This window comes from Neovison vison, chromosome 9 (genome assembly GCF_020171115.1).
Source record: "Neovison vison isolate M4711 chromosome 9, ASM_NN_V1, whole genome shotgun sequence".
Lineage (NCBI taxonomy): Eukaryota > Metazoa > Chordata > Mammalia > Carnivora > Mustelidae > Neogale > Neogale vison.
In genome coordinates, this window is record NC_058099.1 from 59,901,254 (window position 1) to 59,918,624 (window position 17,371).

Consider the following 17,371-nt stretch of genomic DNA (forward strand, 5'->3'; position numbering starts at 1 on the left):
TATCAACAAAGTCCAAACTCCCTCCCCTCTGCTTGTTTACTCCATCATACAATACCACCTTCATGTTGACTGGCAAGAGCTATAATAAAACCCTCAGCCTATAATTTAAATTCATATGTCCCTAAAGCCTTCAAACTTAGATACTTGCACAAAATATATACCCATGTGTGTGGTGGGTCTGACATTTCTGTGGAAGGAGTAAATCACACACCAACTATGCATTTGTTCACCAGAATACTCAGCCTTTTAATATACTAAACTGATAATTCACTAAGAAATTCTCTTCCATGCAAAGAAATAGATTCTCCTACAACTGACTCATTAAATATCTCCTGGATTAGAAATGAGCAAGCTATTGATTCCTAGGTGGCTCAGTCAATAAAGCATCCAACTTAATCTCAGCTCAAGTTTCGATCTCATGTTCATGAGTTCAAGCCCCGTGTTGGGCTCTATGTTGAGCAGGAAGCCTCCTTAAAAACAAAAACAAAACAACAACAGCAAACAAAAAACACAAAGATGAACAACTTAGAAACATATATATATGAGTTTTAAAACCTGGGGCACTAGGTAAATCATTTTAAAATGAAGAATACAAAGAATTAACCAGTGTGTTTGATATCGCTTTCATTATTCACTTTGTATGTGTGTGTCTGTACAATTTAAATGTGGATTTTGTATTTTTGAAAGGAGATAGACCTTAAATCCAGATTCTTTAGCCACTCAGGTATATATTCATTGGCATTAAGGCAGACATAGTATCTCTGTTTTGGATTTGAGAATGCTCCAAATATTTGGCAATTCACCTCACCATGGAGATTATTTAGATTAATTTTTTTAGGTAAAAGTTTTATTCTCTGCATAAAGAACATAGTTATTTAACAATGCACATATTATCACATGAGCATGAGCTAGATGTGTTCACAGACAGCAGCACCTCTTTGACTAGGAAAATATCTGTCATGTCCGTGGCTGGTAATAAAAGACTTTCAGGATTAGCCCAGCGATATAGATGGGTCATGCTCTGTAGATTTATAGTGATGAGTATTTCTTTTTCCAAAACTGAAAATGTATTTGATCTTTTATTGGAAAAAAGATTTATGATAACCTTACTTGTCAAAAGGAGTTTGGAGAAATTATTTTTGCCACTTTATTACCTCATAGTGTATTATACCATTGTGCACATATTTTGTGCAGTTCAATACAATTTGCAGATATTTTATATAATATTTATATTTTATAAGGAATAACATACCTCTTAATTGAAGGTTTTGTTTTAGATGAACAAATTTCTTATATGGAATTATGTTGTATTCCCATTAAGTACATCAGTAGTTTCCTCATGGCATGTCTTATAAAAAGCATATTATATCTCTATCATCAAACACTTTCTGGGAAATAATTAATTGTGGCGATATTATGAAGGTTGATGAATAAAAGTGAATGTGACATTAACATATGCACAAAAAATGTTTTAGTTAGTTATGTACCCTCATGTCCTCCATTTAATTCATAATTAGAGACCGTTAAAGTTTTGATACACTGTCATTTCCCAATGTGTGTTAGTTAATGTGTCCCTGCTGGTGAGCAGTGTTTCTTAAATCTTGGTTGTCATAGTTACTCTTGTTACCACTGGCCAACTAACATTTAGCCTTTCTTTTTCTTTTTTTGCTGCATTAAAATGGAGCAGTAAACCTGACAGGTGAGGAATAGAGAACAAACCCCTTTAATGCTCAGTACTAGATACTGGTAGCCTTTGGAAGTATTGAGGGGGTGAGGGTGGAAGTTGGATATAAAAGTAGAAGATGAACAAAGCCCAGTTTATAAAATATTAAAATGATTGGTATTAAAATGATTCTGGGGGAAATAAATTAGTTTATCTATATAAAAAGAAAAAACAAATTATCCAAATTTAGAAGGTAATGAAACCAGTCTGGATTTTGTTTTAATGAGCATTTGTACGTGTTAATGTGTCTGCAGAACAGAAATGTGAGGTGTCCCATAAAACGTTTGTTTTGTTTTGTTTGTTTCTACTCAAGACTGATATTTTAAGTTTGATCTGAGGTCACCTCCTGATACAAGAACACAACTGGCATTTTCATATCCTGCAAATATTGGTGACTGTGCCTCTGTGAAAACTCTTACATAATTCCAAATTACTTTCCATGTTTTCCAACTCAACTAATAATAGCATCAGCAGCAATAGTAGTAGTAGTAGTAGTAGTAGTAGTAGCAGCAGCAATAATAATAATAATAATGATAATAATAACAATAATAATGGTAAGACTAGCTATCTGTGTGATTATTGAATGATTGGTCCAATCTAACTTTCTACTTTCTAACATATCTATATATCCAAATGTATATCTATCTATTTATCTATCTATCTATACCTTCTCATTTATATTGATAGATACGAATTTCTGATAAAACTTAAAACTAACAACAGGGTCTCAGTGCTCATCTCAATCGTTTTCCTCCCAGTACTGTACCAGTAGTTCCCAATGCTTGTTCCCTGGACCAGCAGCAGAAGCATCAGCACTACTGGGGAAAGTGAGAAAAATAGAAATTCTTGGACTTCCTACCCAGACCTAATGAATCAGAAACTCTGGGTGTGAGTTCAACAGTCTGCAGTTTAGTAAGCCCTCCCAAATGATTCCATTGCATGCTAAAGTTTGAGAACCATGGCTCTATTATTGTCCCTAAAATCACTTAACACTGGTCAGCAAGCTACTTTCATTGACAGAAAACTTAGTATTTCTGTAGGGTGTCTTTTTTTTAAAATAGCACATGCAAAGTAGGTTTTGTTTTTGTTTTTGTTTTAGTCAAAGCAGAGCACACTTTGAACCCACTTAATATACTCAGAGATCTACCTTACCATTTAATACTGTCTACATTTTATAACATTATCACTGCCTTCTGGTCCCATTAAGATGAGAGAATTGGCTCTCTTTCTTTTTCAGAACCACTAATTAACATTTATTGAATATTCAAGGTACTAAAAATGAGTTTATAATTTTCTAAATTAAATGATACTTTAATTTATGTATTAGCCTTCAGAATTATTTAAGTCATATGTGGGTAACTTTACAAATACATACATCTAATGTATACATGAAAGAACTAGAAATTTTCATCAATACCTTTATTCTTTATAAAATATATAAATAAAACAATTCAACTTCTAAAGAATTACAACATTTAATGTAAACATCATCTCCATACCACCTTCCTCTCTTTTGTACACGAAGAAATTGAGAAGTGTTATTCTTGACTTCCCTAAGAAGATACACACCAGTAGTGGCAGAGCGAAGTTACATTCTTAAAAGCATCAGAGTCATAAAGTGTTTGAATGGACTTATTTGAATTTAATAGCAGAGATTTCTGATAAATGTCTTCCAAAAGCCTTGGGCCATATGTCTGAATATCTTTGTTTTAAGTAAGTGAATTCCCTCCCACTTCATCCCTAGATAAGAGCCAGGTGAGAATAAATGACAATAAAAAGGCCCTTAGACCACAGAGTAGAATTTTTTTTATATGTGATCCACATCCCAAACTACCACGTTTTTATATTACTAGCAGTTTCCACCATATCTGAAATGTCATGTGACCTTGCATTTCCTTTTCACCCATATAACTCCTACGTGTGGTAGATAGTTCTTTTTGCAGGAAATATCCTTACAGTAGGACTTTTAATCTTAATAGAAAAAATAAAATAGCAAGGCAAAATTCACATCATTTTGGAGTCACTATCTTTGCTTTTATCCCAGTGAAAATGAGAATAATGAGACCTCTAAAAACTTAGGAAAAATGTGTGACTATGTACATTCATGTTGGGCCTGATTTAAACCGCCATACGCCATTTTAGAAGTCTAGGGCTGTAAATTCTATTTTTAAAGCTCTTTATCATTATTACCCAATGATAACCAAACTCTTCATCCTGCAAGCATTTCTTAGAAGTTCTTTCTGTTGGAAAACAACCATTTTAGCACATTTATGTTTAAAAATAATGTGACAAAAGTGTGGGCAGCCAAAATCATCCGTGTTGTGATCCCCAGAACTAAACTAAGCAAAACAAAATTTAAACGGCTGGTTTTGTGAGATGGCTAGGATTTTTGGAATCTGAGATCTTGGAGGCCGTTGATTTGAATAGATAAAGTGAGGAAGAAGTTAGTTATTAAATGTCAGGGAACCCCCCACACACATACACACACTTTATCACAAGTATAAATTGTAATGTTAATCCCATGCTCTGGGTTTTGAGATTCATCTGGGCAACAAGATGTGACGTTCACCTTCCCTGGCACCGGGAAACAGACTAAATTTCTTTAAAGAGTATTCTTTTCTGTCTCTTTGTCTCAATATCACTCAGCCTGTCCTCAGTGAAAAAGGAGATAAGGAATATGCCCCACAATACCTGCAGGAATGGCCTTGTTTCCTTGCCCAGAAATTTCTACATCTGGTTCCAAAATCCTGCAAAAATGACAGTGGAGACAGTTTGAGGTGGGAAAAAATCCAGGTTAGAATCATTAGGTCTGGCACATCAGCAAAGAAATGTATCTGTGCCGACTCTTATGGGGAAAAACAAGCAAACAAACAAACAAACAAGCATAAGAAGGACCCCTGTGGTTACCTGAAGCAGGAAGACCAAGCATATGTTTATTACAGGTGGACTCTCTGACTGGCAGTTGGTGGCCTTTCATTAGCCCATTGAGATTCTGTATCTTTGGTGGTAAAGTGAATCTCTGTGAGGGAAATAACCACAGCCTAACACAGGGACATTTTCTACTCAGAAACTGGTCACCATGTTCTTCTTTCACATGGTCTTCCAAGCCACTCTTTCTCTTTCTTCTCATATCTTTCTTGCCAGCCCTCAGCTCTGATTTCCCTTCCCTTCTCCTTTTCCACTCCATACACCTGGAACGACCAGTACCTTTGCCATGCCTCAGATTCACTGCTCACCTCGGATTGGTAGTATGGCTTGGCAGTATATTCTGTCCTCAGGCTATATCTGCCACTTTTAGGTAGAAACAGGAAATCCCAAGACAGGTTAATTCAAGCTTGTGAGAGAGGAAGGTGTCTAACAGGACTCACCCAAGAAAATTAATTCCATCAACGCCGTTTTGCCGAAGGCACTGCACTTGAGCAAATCAAGTGTGCTTTCCCTTTGCATCAATCTTCCCTTCATCCCCTGGTTAGTTTTATTTTATACAGATGAGCAGAGATGGAAAGAAAGGCTATTTAACAGGAGCCCTCTGGCTAACCATGGAACGACCTGGGTGGCACTGAATGAGATCCCATTGCCACAGCAACGCTAATGAGCTGTGCGACAGTCATGTCAGAAAGAGAAGGGAGTGTTCCTCAACACTGCTGTGCCCCTTTCCCCAAAGAAGAATGTCTTTGTTTGGAACAAGAGTGAGATGCTAGGATTATGATTGCAGCCCAGAGACTGCTGGAATCAGTTTTTGAATAATAAATACAGAATAAAGCACTGCTTAAAAAGGCCTCCATTTCTTCCATTTTTAATCTGTTTTAAACTTAAAGAAAATAAGTAGCACTCTGAGTTTGGGGTTTGAAAAAAATAAATAAGAAATCTTATGGGGGAAAAAAAAACCCTGATCTTTCTTGCATAGACATTTGTTAATATTACATTATCACACTCTAGACAAAGGTATTTAATAAAACTAGTAGTAATTAAAGCAAAGATGAAATGAATTGTGTAAAGAATTACTTATAACAAGGCACTATTAATGGTTCCTAAGCCATGAATAATCATTGGAAGAGTGAGACACCGTAGGTGAAATTAGTTTTTCTCTGATCTTCCTGTGATTGACTTTCATTAATGGAATATTAATCACAGCTTAACACCATAAACAGTCAACACTATTTTTTTTTTTTAATTTGAAAGAGAAAGGGGATGTTGGTCTTGCATCATGTTAATTCTTTTTCCAGGTGTTAGACTAACTTGGAATCTTAGAATATACTATATTTGTCTGCCTTCTGGGAAAATCCAATTCAGGTCCTCTTTGTAGCTGTCTGTCATATAATCTTGGAAAGAGGAAAGAAAGGGTATGGTTTTAGCTCTTCAGCTTGAGGCTCAGTAGTTTCAGAGGTTTTTCTCTATGGTAAACACATTCATGGTATTGGTACTCTATTAGCATTGGCTATTACATGTACTCTGTCCTTTTCCTCACAAATTGAACCAGTGGATAAAGGAGATTTGCTGAACAAGGACTCAAGCTTATCTCTCCAACACCCCCCTTAAAGCTGAAAGGCAGAAGCAATGAAGAATTTAATTCTAGAGCAGACTTTGAGATCATTCACTTAAATAAAAGTTTTGGGCTTGAGGAAGCAGTCTAGTCCAAGAGAGGAAAAGCAACCTGAGCAAGGTCACGAAGCAGGACTGTTGAATGGTTTACAACAGAAAGTTGGGAGGGAGCGGGGGTTGCAAGACTCTCTGCTTTTTAAATGTTTCTATTGCTTTTTATTTTATTCTTACATTTTTATTTTCTCCCTATAGGAAGAGGGCAGAATCTGACTCTAGAAAGAGCAGCATACCTAACAGTAAGGAGGTCCCTTCACACCATCCAACAGACCCAGTAGAACTGAGGCGCCTTAATTTTCAAACACCAGGTAAGAGGCAGGACTCATCTTGTCCATAATACAGTATTTACTGGAAGTTTTTTGGCCACCTTATATTGCTTTGATAGATAAATGTATTGTTTTATTTAGAATGATTTTGTTTATCCTGATTTTTAACTGTAATATTATTGAGATTCACTATACATAAGTCTTGAAAGAAAGTAAACTTTGCAAATCTGAGGTGGAGTAGACAAGAGAAAACATGTAATTCACCTTTAGATTTTGGAAAAACTATAGTCTTGCAAGAATATCTACCATTTTGGGGGTTTAACACCGTTTATTATTTTTAATGACACTTACCTGGCAAGAATTCAGTTTCTCATAAAGTGAATGAATGGGTGGATGGATGTTGTATCATTCATTCCATGGGGAAAAAATAGACTTATTTTGTATTTTCCTATTAATTTGCGTCTATGTTTCACTGAAGAAAGGGGGGGCGGTGAAAGGGAAAGAAACAAAGTGGGGCAAAAATCAGTTTCTTTTCAAATATTACCTATACTGCATGTAACCAGCCAATTTGGTCTCTTATAGGGAGACATGTAAAGTGATTGAGGATAAGAAAAATATCCTTGTTCCTTAAAGAACATTAAGTGCTTCAACAGAGCAAATCTGTCATTCCTGCTGAGGGGCATTTTGTACAATATTATTAATTCAAGGCTAGCTCTATTTTGCTTTCTTTCAAGGAAATTTTATTTATACCAAATGAATGATAAATAATAAATGGTAAAGAGATCTAAAAACATAAAACTGAGTGGCACTGCCATAATACCTAAGAATAGTTAAGAAAGTAAAGAGCTGATCTAAGAAGTCTGACTAAAATTTGGTTGTGTTATTGTTGGCCAAATTGTTGGCAAGTGTGTCAAATGGACGGCCTAACTCATAGTAGGATATACTACAAATGTGTTAAACTACACATTTGCAGTGAATTGCTTTGAATTGAGTACAAGGCTTTGTATCTGGCTTATTTTCTCCCTTAAATGTATATGTATCATTGTAACTAGTAACAATTCAGTTGAAAGAAGCATCTGGCATTTTCAAAGTGGCTTTACAAATCATCATCATAAATATGGGTTGTTTTTAATGTTCTACCTCAAAGGAGGTTATATTTTTTAAAAAATCAGTTTTTTAAAAGGAAAGGTATACCTCAAACGGCATAAAAGTAGAAGAAAATGTTCATGTAGCCAAAACTCTCTTGTATATATTTTTTAAAAGGCTGATAAATGCAGACTTTGGACATCTGATGATAACTGAACAAATCTATGCAGTCCTCTAGGATCACTGTGGTCTTGTAGATGCTCCCTGTTGAGTCTCTATCTAGCTACTCCATTAAGGCAACTGGATATGAATTGAGTTCTGTAGTAAACCTTCTCAGTTCACTTTCTGAAATAGTAGTATACTGACTTCTTTAGGCTCTAGGCAACGTCTTAATAATGGACCCAGGAGTTCATACACTTTTCCATTTGGCCAAACAAATGTATAGAGGACCAAAAGCCACGGAAATGATATGCAGTAGGATTTCTTACAAGAGTAGCACGTTGTGGAAATGGAGAAAATGATTGTTACTCAGTACCTTGCTGCTCTGCCCTGCCCCTTCTGGCTTTTATGTGAAGTGTCACCTGTATTAGAAACAACCTTGGTTTTCTAGCAGACAGAAGCATAGTATAGGGTGAATGGAAAGTCAAAGATAGCCCCAGAAAGAAAGGACCAGTAACAGAGCTCCCCTTCATCTATTCCAGCACCAACAGAATATGCTTATGGGCATAAATAGAAAGCAAGAATGGGAACTGTGTAGAAAGGATTATCAGCAGAGTGCTGGCAACTACAAACAAGGGAATAGAAATGACTTTAACCAAGAGACCTCCATCTATACGTCTCACTTTTATGGGCAATTTTGTAAATATGGTCAAATAAAAAAAAAGTTTATAAGGAATCTAATTTTACCAGTGAATATGGGAATATTAGATCCATTTATGGAGAGAGCCTGTTAAATTTCACAGAAGTCCATCAAAAGGAGAATGAATGTTGCAGTTGAAGGGACATTGCTTATCCCATCAATAGCTTTACAAAATTGAAATTAGGGGCTAAGGTTATAGAAGGTATCATTTAATTAAGGTTAGACTTTTTGCATCAAATGGGTAATGGAATAAAGTGGGGAAAATGAACAAAGAGGGAGATAAGACTTAATAGAGGAAGACAATAGAACAGGAGAAATTGTCCTAAGGTCCTATCATATCTTCTGTTCACTATGGAAACACTATGTTGTGCTAAGTTTTAGCTCAGGTAAGCAATCTATTTGAGCTTGATTTGTTGAAACAGTCTATTTGCCCCCCAAGCTCAATAATGTGGCATGCTGTCCTGAAAATTTCACCAGTTGACAAAGAATATAGACTCAGCTAGTAACGTGAAATTCATAAAAATGTGACCATTTGCTCAACCGGTACAGATTCTAAGCAGTGGCTACAAATCACCTTAGTTACTTTCCAACAGGATAATAGGTAGGGTTATTGGCCAAATAACCTTTTTGTGCTTTTTCCTCTCCTCTTGTTCACAAATAACCAAGGGCTTTCCTGGATGATACAATAAAATGACCCCTTTAGTAGGTGTTGCACTGCAAATGATATGACGCTCCTTAATTTTTGTATTTTAAACTCTTTCACTATCTGAAATGTGCTTTTATATATGTCATACTTTTGGAAGTAAAATCATTTATCCACAAACATAAAATTTGACAATTCTTATTAATGGTATGCATACGTAGGGGGTTAACCACCCACCTCTTCATTGCAAACAAATAGTTTTTAACGAAATAAAAAAAAGAAAGCAAACTTGTGATTCATATATCAAGTCCCTAGCCCCTGAACTTGTTCAAAGCAAGTTCTCTTCCACTTCCAATGGATCTGTTGAGGAAGATAAAATATCAAACAAAGATTTCCATTTGAAATTCAGTAGGTATTTCAGAGGGTAAAGAAAGCACATCACTTAGTTTACTAATTCTATAAATTCTTCTTTCATTTAAAAAAAAAAATCTTGGGGGACACCTGGGTAGCTCAGTCGTTAAGTATCTGGCTTTGGCTCAGGTCACAATCCCAGGCTCCCTGTTCAGTGGAAAGCCTAATTCTCCCTTTCCAACTCCCCCTTGCTGTTTCTTTCTCTGTCAAATAAATAAATAAAATCTTCAAAAGAATTAAAATAAAAGAATAAAAAAATCTTGGGAATGGAAAACTATTCACTTTTTTAAAATTTTTTAATTTATTTTCAGCGTAATAGTATTCATTGTTTTTGCACCACACCCAGTGCTCCATGCAATCTGTGCCCTCTCCAATACTCACCACCTGGTTCCCCCAACCTCCCACCCACCACCCCTTCAAACCCCTCAGATTGTTTTTCAGAGTCCATAGTGTCTCATGGTTCACCTCCCCTTCCAATTTCCCTCAACTCCCTTCTCTCTAACTCCCCTTGTCCTCCATGCTATTTTTTATGCTCCACAAATAAGTGAAACCATATGATAATTGACTCTCTCTGCTTATTTCACTCAGCATAATCTCTTCCAACTATTCACTTTTTAAGTATTTATTCTTGTTGGAGAGCCTAGAACATAAGAAGGCAGACATTTTTCCTTCAATTCTATCCCATACTCCCAAGGTATTGAAAATACATTCCAAATTTCCTATAAATACAGTATTCTGAAAGTTTAAATTCTTCAAAGAAATATACCCTTCACTGCAGTACCACAAACATACCTATCATGGGGTGGGGGAAGGAAACATCAGATTCCTGTCTACTGTCTCTGCACTGTGGCAGAAAGTAAAGGCAAAGAAATCTGTTGTTTTCAGTAGAGCCATCTTTGCAAGGCTGTGGGATATAGAAAAGCATTGCTTTAGTACACTTTCCAAATTTTAGATGACAATCTAGTCACTATGTTCGTGAAATGCTCTATTCAAGCATCTGAACAGGGCGAGAAAGACCAACATCTTCCTAAAAGTATGTGGTACCTCTTTTTGTAGGTGTTTCCCATGAACATGTTTGTTAGCTGGAATACAGCCTGTTGGAATTGGCAAAATTCAGCTAATTTGTTTAGAACTTAAATTACCCAATGTATTAAAAAATATGTAGTTGGCAATAATTAGTCATCATTTATTGATATACTGGGTTGGTAAGAGCTAGAATGAAACAGTCAATTCAAGTACCATTGTTTATATCACCCATGACCTACAAAATTAGAGTCCTAAGTATATAAGAAGGTATCATTTAGCTAAGGTTAGACTTATCACTTCAAATGGAAAATGGAGTAAAATGAGAAAAGGAGAGAGGAGATGTTATAGAAGAATTTGCTAGACTTATTAATTGCTAATCAAGTGTTATAAGTCTTTAAGCTTTGCAGAGGAAGGGAAAATACTCATTTATTAAAAGATGATTTTAAAATAACTGCTAGTAATCCTCGTACATCTTTGTGGACCGCAATAACTGTGGATGCACTAAGATGAGTTGACAGATGAGTTACATGTTAAATCAAAGTGAACTGTGCCCATTGGCCTAGGTTGAGAGGAAAGTTTTGTGTGTGTGTAAAAAAAATGTTTCTAAGTCTTCTTATAACCTATACCTCAAATAATTCTTGTTCCTAATTACAAAAGCAGCACATGTTTATTGGGGCAATTGTGTAAAATAGAAAGTAAGCTTGTTAACAATTGTACATGGGCTGTGGCTACACAGGTGTTCATTATAGTAAATATTTTGTATGTTTGAAAATTTTCATAAATTGGAAAAGATGAAAAAAACACATATAGGAAAGAGAAATTACTCTTTACCCCCCACTTATTTTTCTTCTATTTGTCTTCTTTTTTTGGAGGGCAAATTTAAAATATAAGTAAAAGATTCCCTATAACTATTCCAAATTTGTCCTTCAGGAATAGCTATCATATATAGCCCCACGCTTTTTCATATGTATCTGAAAAAGACTTTCATATGTATATACAGTTCTTTAGTTGATAAAAATAGATATCAGGTATATAGACAAATGATACACATAAAAATTTCCTTTTTTATTTGCATATAATGTATTATTTGTTTCAGGGATACAGGTCTGTGAATCATCAGTCTTAAACAATTCACAGCACTTACCACAAAAATTTCTTGTTTTAACATTTATTTTTTCAAAGATTTTTATTTATTTATTTGACAGAGACACAGAGAGAGGGGGAACACAAGGAGGGGGAGATCAATGGGGGGAAGCAGACTTCGTGCCAAGCAGGGAACCTGAGGCCAGGCTCCATCGGAGGGTCCTGGATCATGACCTGAGCCAAACCCAACAACTGAGCCACCCAGGTGCCTCCTGTTTAAACATTTAAATACATAAACAGACCTTTTTCCAAGTTAGTGTATTAGGTTTTATCTCCTTCTTAGTAGCCAATGGTCTTGACATTATTCACTTCTACAGATGACACAAAATGTATTGACATTCCATATTAATGGAGGCTATTTTCTGTGATTTACTCTTGGAAACAATACTGCAGTAAGCAATATTGAGCGTACATTTTTTCACGTCTTTGCTGCTACCTCCCAATATTAGACACCTGGAAATGCAAGTACAAAGTCTTAGGGAGACACATTTACCATTTTTTTAATTTTTTATTTTTTTATACACATATATTTTAATCCCCAGGGGTATAGGTCTGTGAATCGCCAGGTTTACACACTTCACAGCACTCACCAAAGCACATACCCTCCCCAATGCACATTTACCATTTTGATGGAGATTGCCAATTACAGATAGTTTTTTTTTTGAAATATTGTAAGAAGCCTTTACCGACAGGTGGCAGCCCTCTGAGCCCTGGCCTCTAGCATTGGACAGAAGACTAAAATAAATATAGTATCAGCAAATGATGGTATATAAGAAAACCAAAGAAGCTACAAATATGTCTTCATGTATCAACTGTATCCCAACAAAGCAAATTTAGAATTTCAGCATCGCAGATAAATAAGCTTTCTTTCAAGGACAAAGGTGTGAGGGAACATGTAGCTCACAGCATCACGTTGTAAGTCAGTCACCACCTTTCTTTGTGACTGTGAAATTATTTTTCTCTGCTGCCTTTTGGTTGCATTGTTTGTTTCCATTAAAAGTGTTCTTTTTTTTATTTTTCTGTGAAATTCTTTCTTCTAATATTTTTACCTCCTTCTCACATCCCTCTCTCTGCACCTCCTCTAAAACAAACAACAAACAAACAAAGAAACACAAATAACCCTTCAAACAAAAACAACAAAAAACTGCAGGGTTTGTGCTTTCACCTTTTAAGAAAAGAAATTTAAAAATTGATGATCAGATGTTACAACATAAAAGCCTCGTTTTCATTGTGAGGATGGCCTTAATATGTTTTGCCCTAAAGCATACATGGATGGTAGGTGATTGATGGGCTGTGGAAAGCAGAAACAAACTGGGGAAAAGTTATCATATCAGAAATAGCAGTATCAGTAGCAGAAATGTCTATACAGCAGCTGAATGGGCTTTAAAAGCTTTTGAAGCCTCTTTGTTGATCCATCAGTACTATTAATTGGATCAATGCTAACAAGATCCATATTTAAATACATTTATCTTCATATTTTGTACTATAGGAAACTTATATATATGACCTTGCTTAAGACCACCATTTGTGTTCTTTGTATATTTCAAAAAACCTTGGTTCATTGAATAGAAATAGCAAATTTCTGATATAAAGAAACATGGTTTGTTAAATTCTGCATTCTGAAAAATTCTCCATAAAAATGAGTCTTACTCATGCTATCCAGTGTTTACCTGAAAAAGGGCTCTTGGAACATCTTTCTCTTAATGATGATCGTACTCATGGCTTAAGTCAAACTGTCATTATTGTTCTGCCATGTAGCAATTATATCATATAAATCCATATTCTCTTTTGCCTTTAACTCATTATTCATTTGTGAAACAAATTGCCAATATTGAATATTTATATTTTATTCAGGGTATTCTAAGTGGCACATAAATTATTTTAAAATCTGACCAATATTTTATAAACTAAGTTTCTCTCTGTGACTGTTAAATTAAGTACATTTTTGACAGAGATATACCATTGTTTGGATGAACAAATTATTTTCTCCCTATCCCATGACCGCAAATTGTTCTCCAGACTTGTATCATGTTGTTTTCTGTTTGTTTGTTCCTTTGGAAAGGAGAACCATGAAGAGAGTATTGTTGAATCATCGTACATATAGGCTAACAGAAAAAATCATCTAACAGATATTCCACCACCCCCCTAAAAAAAGGTGTTCCCCTACTCTTAGTGACCTCAAAAACTTTACTTAGCAAAATAATTACAAAGTGGTTATTGGCATTAAGTGCAAGATTTTAAAATTGCCAAAATAAAACAAGTATTTGATAAACATTTCTGTATAGATGTTTGAAATTACTGTTGATTAGATGACTTAGTAAAATTAAACAGAATATTTGAAGGCAGAAGCATTGTAAATTGGAGATTTTTAAAAATCTGCCAAATAATACTACAGTTTTTAACATTTTGAATTTATACCTTGAGTATACCTTTAGTTCATGTTTTCATGGAAAATCACAAAATGTTGACAAGTGGTGACTGGTAAATACAGGTGTGCATAGGGGCACCTTTTCCCTCTTCCCACCACTGAAACAGACATACCTTCAAATGAAGCTATTATTGACATATTTTCTCTGAGGATGGTTTATGATCCCTGTGGCAGGACATAAGTAGTCCAAACATTTCAGAGGTCCATATTTATGGATATGGCACCAATCTGCCCAGACGTTAAATGGTACAAGAGACAGTATGGCATAGTGAAAAGCATCCTAAATAAGAAGTAACAAGGTCTGGGATCAAATCCCTCAGTAGCCCTAGCTTTCCTAAGAGCAATGGCCTTGATCAAATCTTCCGTCCTTCTGAGCTTCATTTTCCTATTGACAAAATTAATGTGGAAAAGGAGAGGAAATAAATGAACTTGCAGAGAGTGATCCAGGAGAGATGTATTCATTGTTAAGCACCCCCAGACAATATTTGATGTCTAGCCCATTGTCTTGTGGCTAATAAATACTTAATTTACACACCAAAGAAACATTTTCCTGTTTTAAAACAGAGGCTGCAATTTAGTTAGCCAAATGTGGCCTGCGTAGGTCTTTTCTTTGACTCCCACTGGGTTTCAATGAAGTTTTAAAGCAACGGTGAAAACTGAGGAAAAGTCACATCATAATTTGGGTTTGCAACTGCTACTAAAAACCTGAAAATTTTTACCTTGTGACTCTATGGTTCCACCTGGAAGATTTCTGCTAAAGCTGATGAGTTTGGCCCGTTATACATGTTCTCCACAGTGTACACCAGCCCTAAACATGACCCTGACCTTCAGACTGAATGTCAGTTTCCATTCATTCATGCCTATTTTTATTTTTCATATAATAGAGAATATTTTGTTTTTTCCTTGAGCCTCCTTTAAAAGTAGGGAAATGAAATCCAGCCCTAGAAAATGGCTTGCTTCAAGGTAATGAGCAGGAGCACCTTTGTTTGTGAAAGAGTTTGCTATGCCCTACCTGGTCGTCTTCAGTCATTTACCTTACCTAAAGGCCCCCTTCAGCCCCTGGAGACTTTGTGCCTGCTTGAGAAGAGTGTCACCACCATTCCAGAATTAATACAGTAGAAAGATGTCAAAACTACTTGGGATTTTATTTACTAGATTGACTAATGTATAAAGTCATTTAACTCTTCTGGGCTTCAGAGTCCTCTTGTATACAACAAAAAGCCTGGGCTAAGTGATCTCTAAGGCACCGCTCAGCTTCAATTGCCATGATGTTAAAGTTTTAATTCTTGTAACGAAGCCTTCATGACATAGCCCTCATAAATATATACCCTGTTAAAAGTAGCCATCATGATTTTTCCTCCAACCTAAGGCAGATTTCAGTGACTACATCCATCCATTTTTCATCTTGACAGTATATATTGTGGATATCATGGCTTCAAAATGAAAGCACCATTCAGATTCAACCTGTGCCTTTAAAATGCACTGATGTTGTGCATTTGTAGCCTTGAACAATTTGTCATGACCCTGGCAAGTCCTCTTTGCCGTAAGCTGCACTTCAAGTTCTTTGCTACTAATAATAGCTAAAGTACTAAATCTCACTACATGGAGAATCAGAGCAGATTCAAGGTATTACCAAAAGAAAGCTAATTACACTCTCATAAACCCTGATACAGTTTTTGAATGGAAAACATAAACAAGTGACACACCCCCATCATAATTTCCACTGGACCAAGAGTCATTGCTGGGGAACTTTAAAAATATCAATGCCTGGTTCATATCCCCAGAGGTTCTGACTTAATTGGTCTGGTGTGCAGCATGGAAAAAAAAATAAAATTTAAAGCATCTCAAATGATGCTAATGTAAAAACCCTCATCTAATAAAAATATTGTTTGTAGACTGTGAGCGATAGCCAGGTTACCCAGACAGAAGTTTGAGAATATACTACAGTGACATCAACTTCATCTTTTTCTTAGTGTCTGCTGTTCTGTTCAGAATCCAACATGCTTGATTATATCATGTAAAATTGTTTCCATATTGGACAATGGAGAAGTTTGGGGGTAATTATATAATTATTTTTTAGTAACTCTCTGGGGATTATTTTCTGATATGAGCTAGAGTTTCATGTTAAAGTTTCATCCCAGATTTATTAAGTAGCATAATTTTTATGATTATGTTTGTTTCAAATACTTGACAATAACATAGTCTTTTGAGTTAGCTAAAGAAAATGGTATTGAACTTAAATAATTCAAAAAGTTGATCATTAAACTGCATAGATTTTTAGTTTATAGACAGTAAATTCTCCCCACGGGTCAAAAAAAAAAAAAAAAGGTCTAATTACTTCTAGAACACTTGCATGAAAACTTTGCCCAAGAGACTCTTCTCTGTTGTTCCATATGTTTAGACATCCTATCTACAGGAGGTAGAAGTGAGAGTTATAAAGGAAGTGACTCCAGAAGTTACCTAGCTCTGCAGTTTTATTTTGCAGATAAAAATTTGATGTTCTTTGTTCCAAGTGATTTGTCCCTATTATAAACCAGAATTATAAACCAGAATTCCCATCCATATTCTAGTCTAGGATTCCTTCTTCTATACCATCAGAATCCCACAAGTTTACCTCTTTTTTCCATGAAACATCCATTCTGCCATTTTTACTTGTCCTAGAACTGTGATGGAACATGATACATATTGATGGGTCTTAAACAATGATACTTCAATGCTGTGCTATCTTTGCATATGATATATACATCCTGATTTAGAAGATAAGTCAGTATAGGTTTACTTGGATTTCTGTATAATTAGCTTCCAAAGTAAATATGTTGATCACATCTTTGGTTGATTATTATGGTCTTCTACTGCTGTTATACTAATACTTTTCCCATCTCCAACTGGCTTTACTTTTTGCAGCTTTGAGCAGTAATTCAGTCCCCTACGCCTCCCTGATTGGCTCTGTGTCCTCCCTCTCTAGCCAAACCACCACTCAGTCCATATATGATAATAACTCTCTCCCACGATTCGCTCGAAAAGGTCTAAACATCTTTGTCTCTTTATTTTCTCTGTTAAAGCACTGTAATGGATGTCTACATCAGTCCATTTCCATTTCCAGATAAGCCTAGAGTCTGTTGTGCTTTTGCATTTCCATTCTTGTCATTGGAGGTGCCTCATCTGGATAAGATCACTTTAATTAAGA

General features: G+C 35.6%; 1 protein-coding gene across 38 annotated transcripts in view; it reads left to right on the forward strand.

Moving 5' to 3' along the window:
* The window catches only part of PTPRD (protein tyrosine phosphatase receptor type D), a 2,250,073-nt gene that overhangs the window by 2,121,258 nt on the left and 111,444 nt on the right, over positions 1–17,371 (forward strand). For 29 of the 38 annotated variants that reach the window (XM_044265686.1, XM_044265656.1, XM_044265660.1 and 26 more), the window contains 2 exons: positions 1,688–1,699; positions 6,518–6,630. In XM_044265686.1, coding sequence (XP_044121621.1) covers positions 1,688–1,699; positions 6,518–6,630 — 125 coding nt within the window. The remainder of the gene's footprint in view (positions 1–1,687; positions 1,700–6,517; positions 6,631–17,371) is intronic. The other 9 variants (XM_044265663.1, XM_044265666.1, XM_044265665.1 and 6 more) reach the window with 1 other exon arrangement.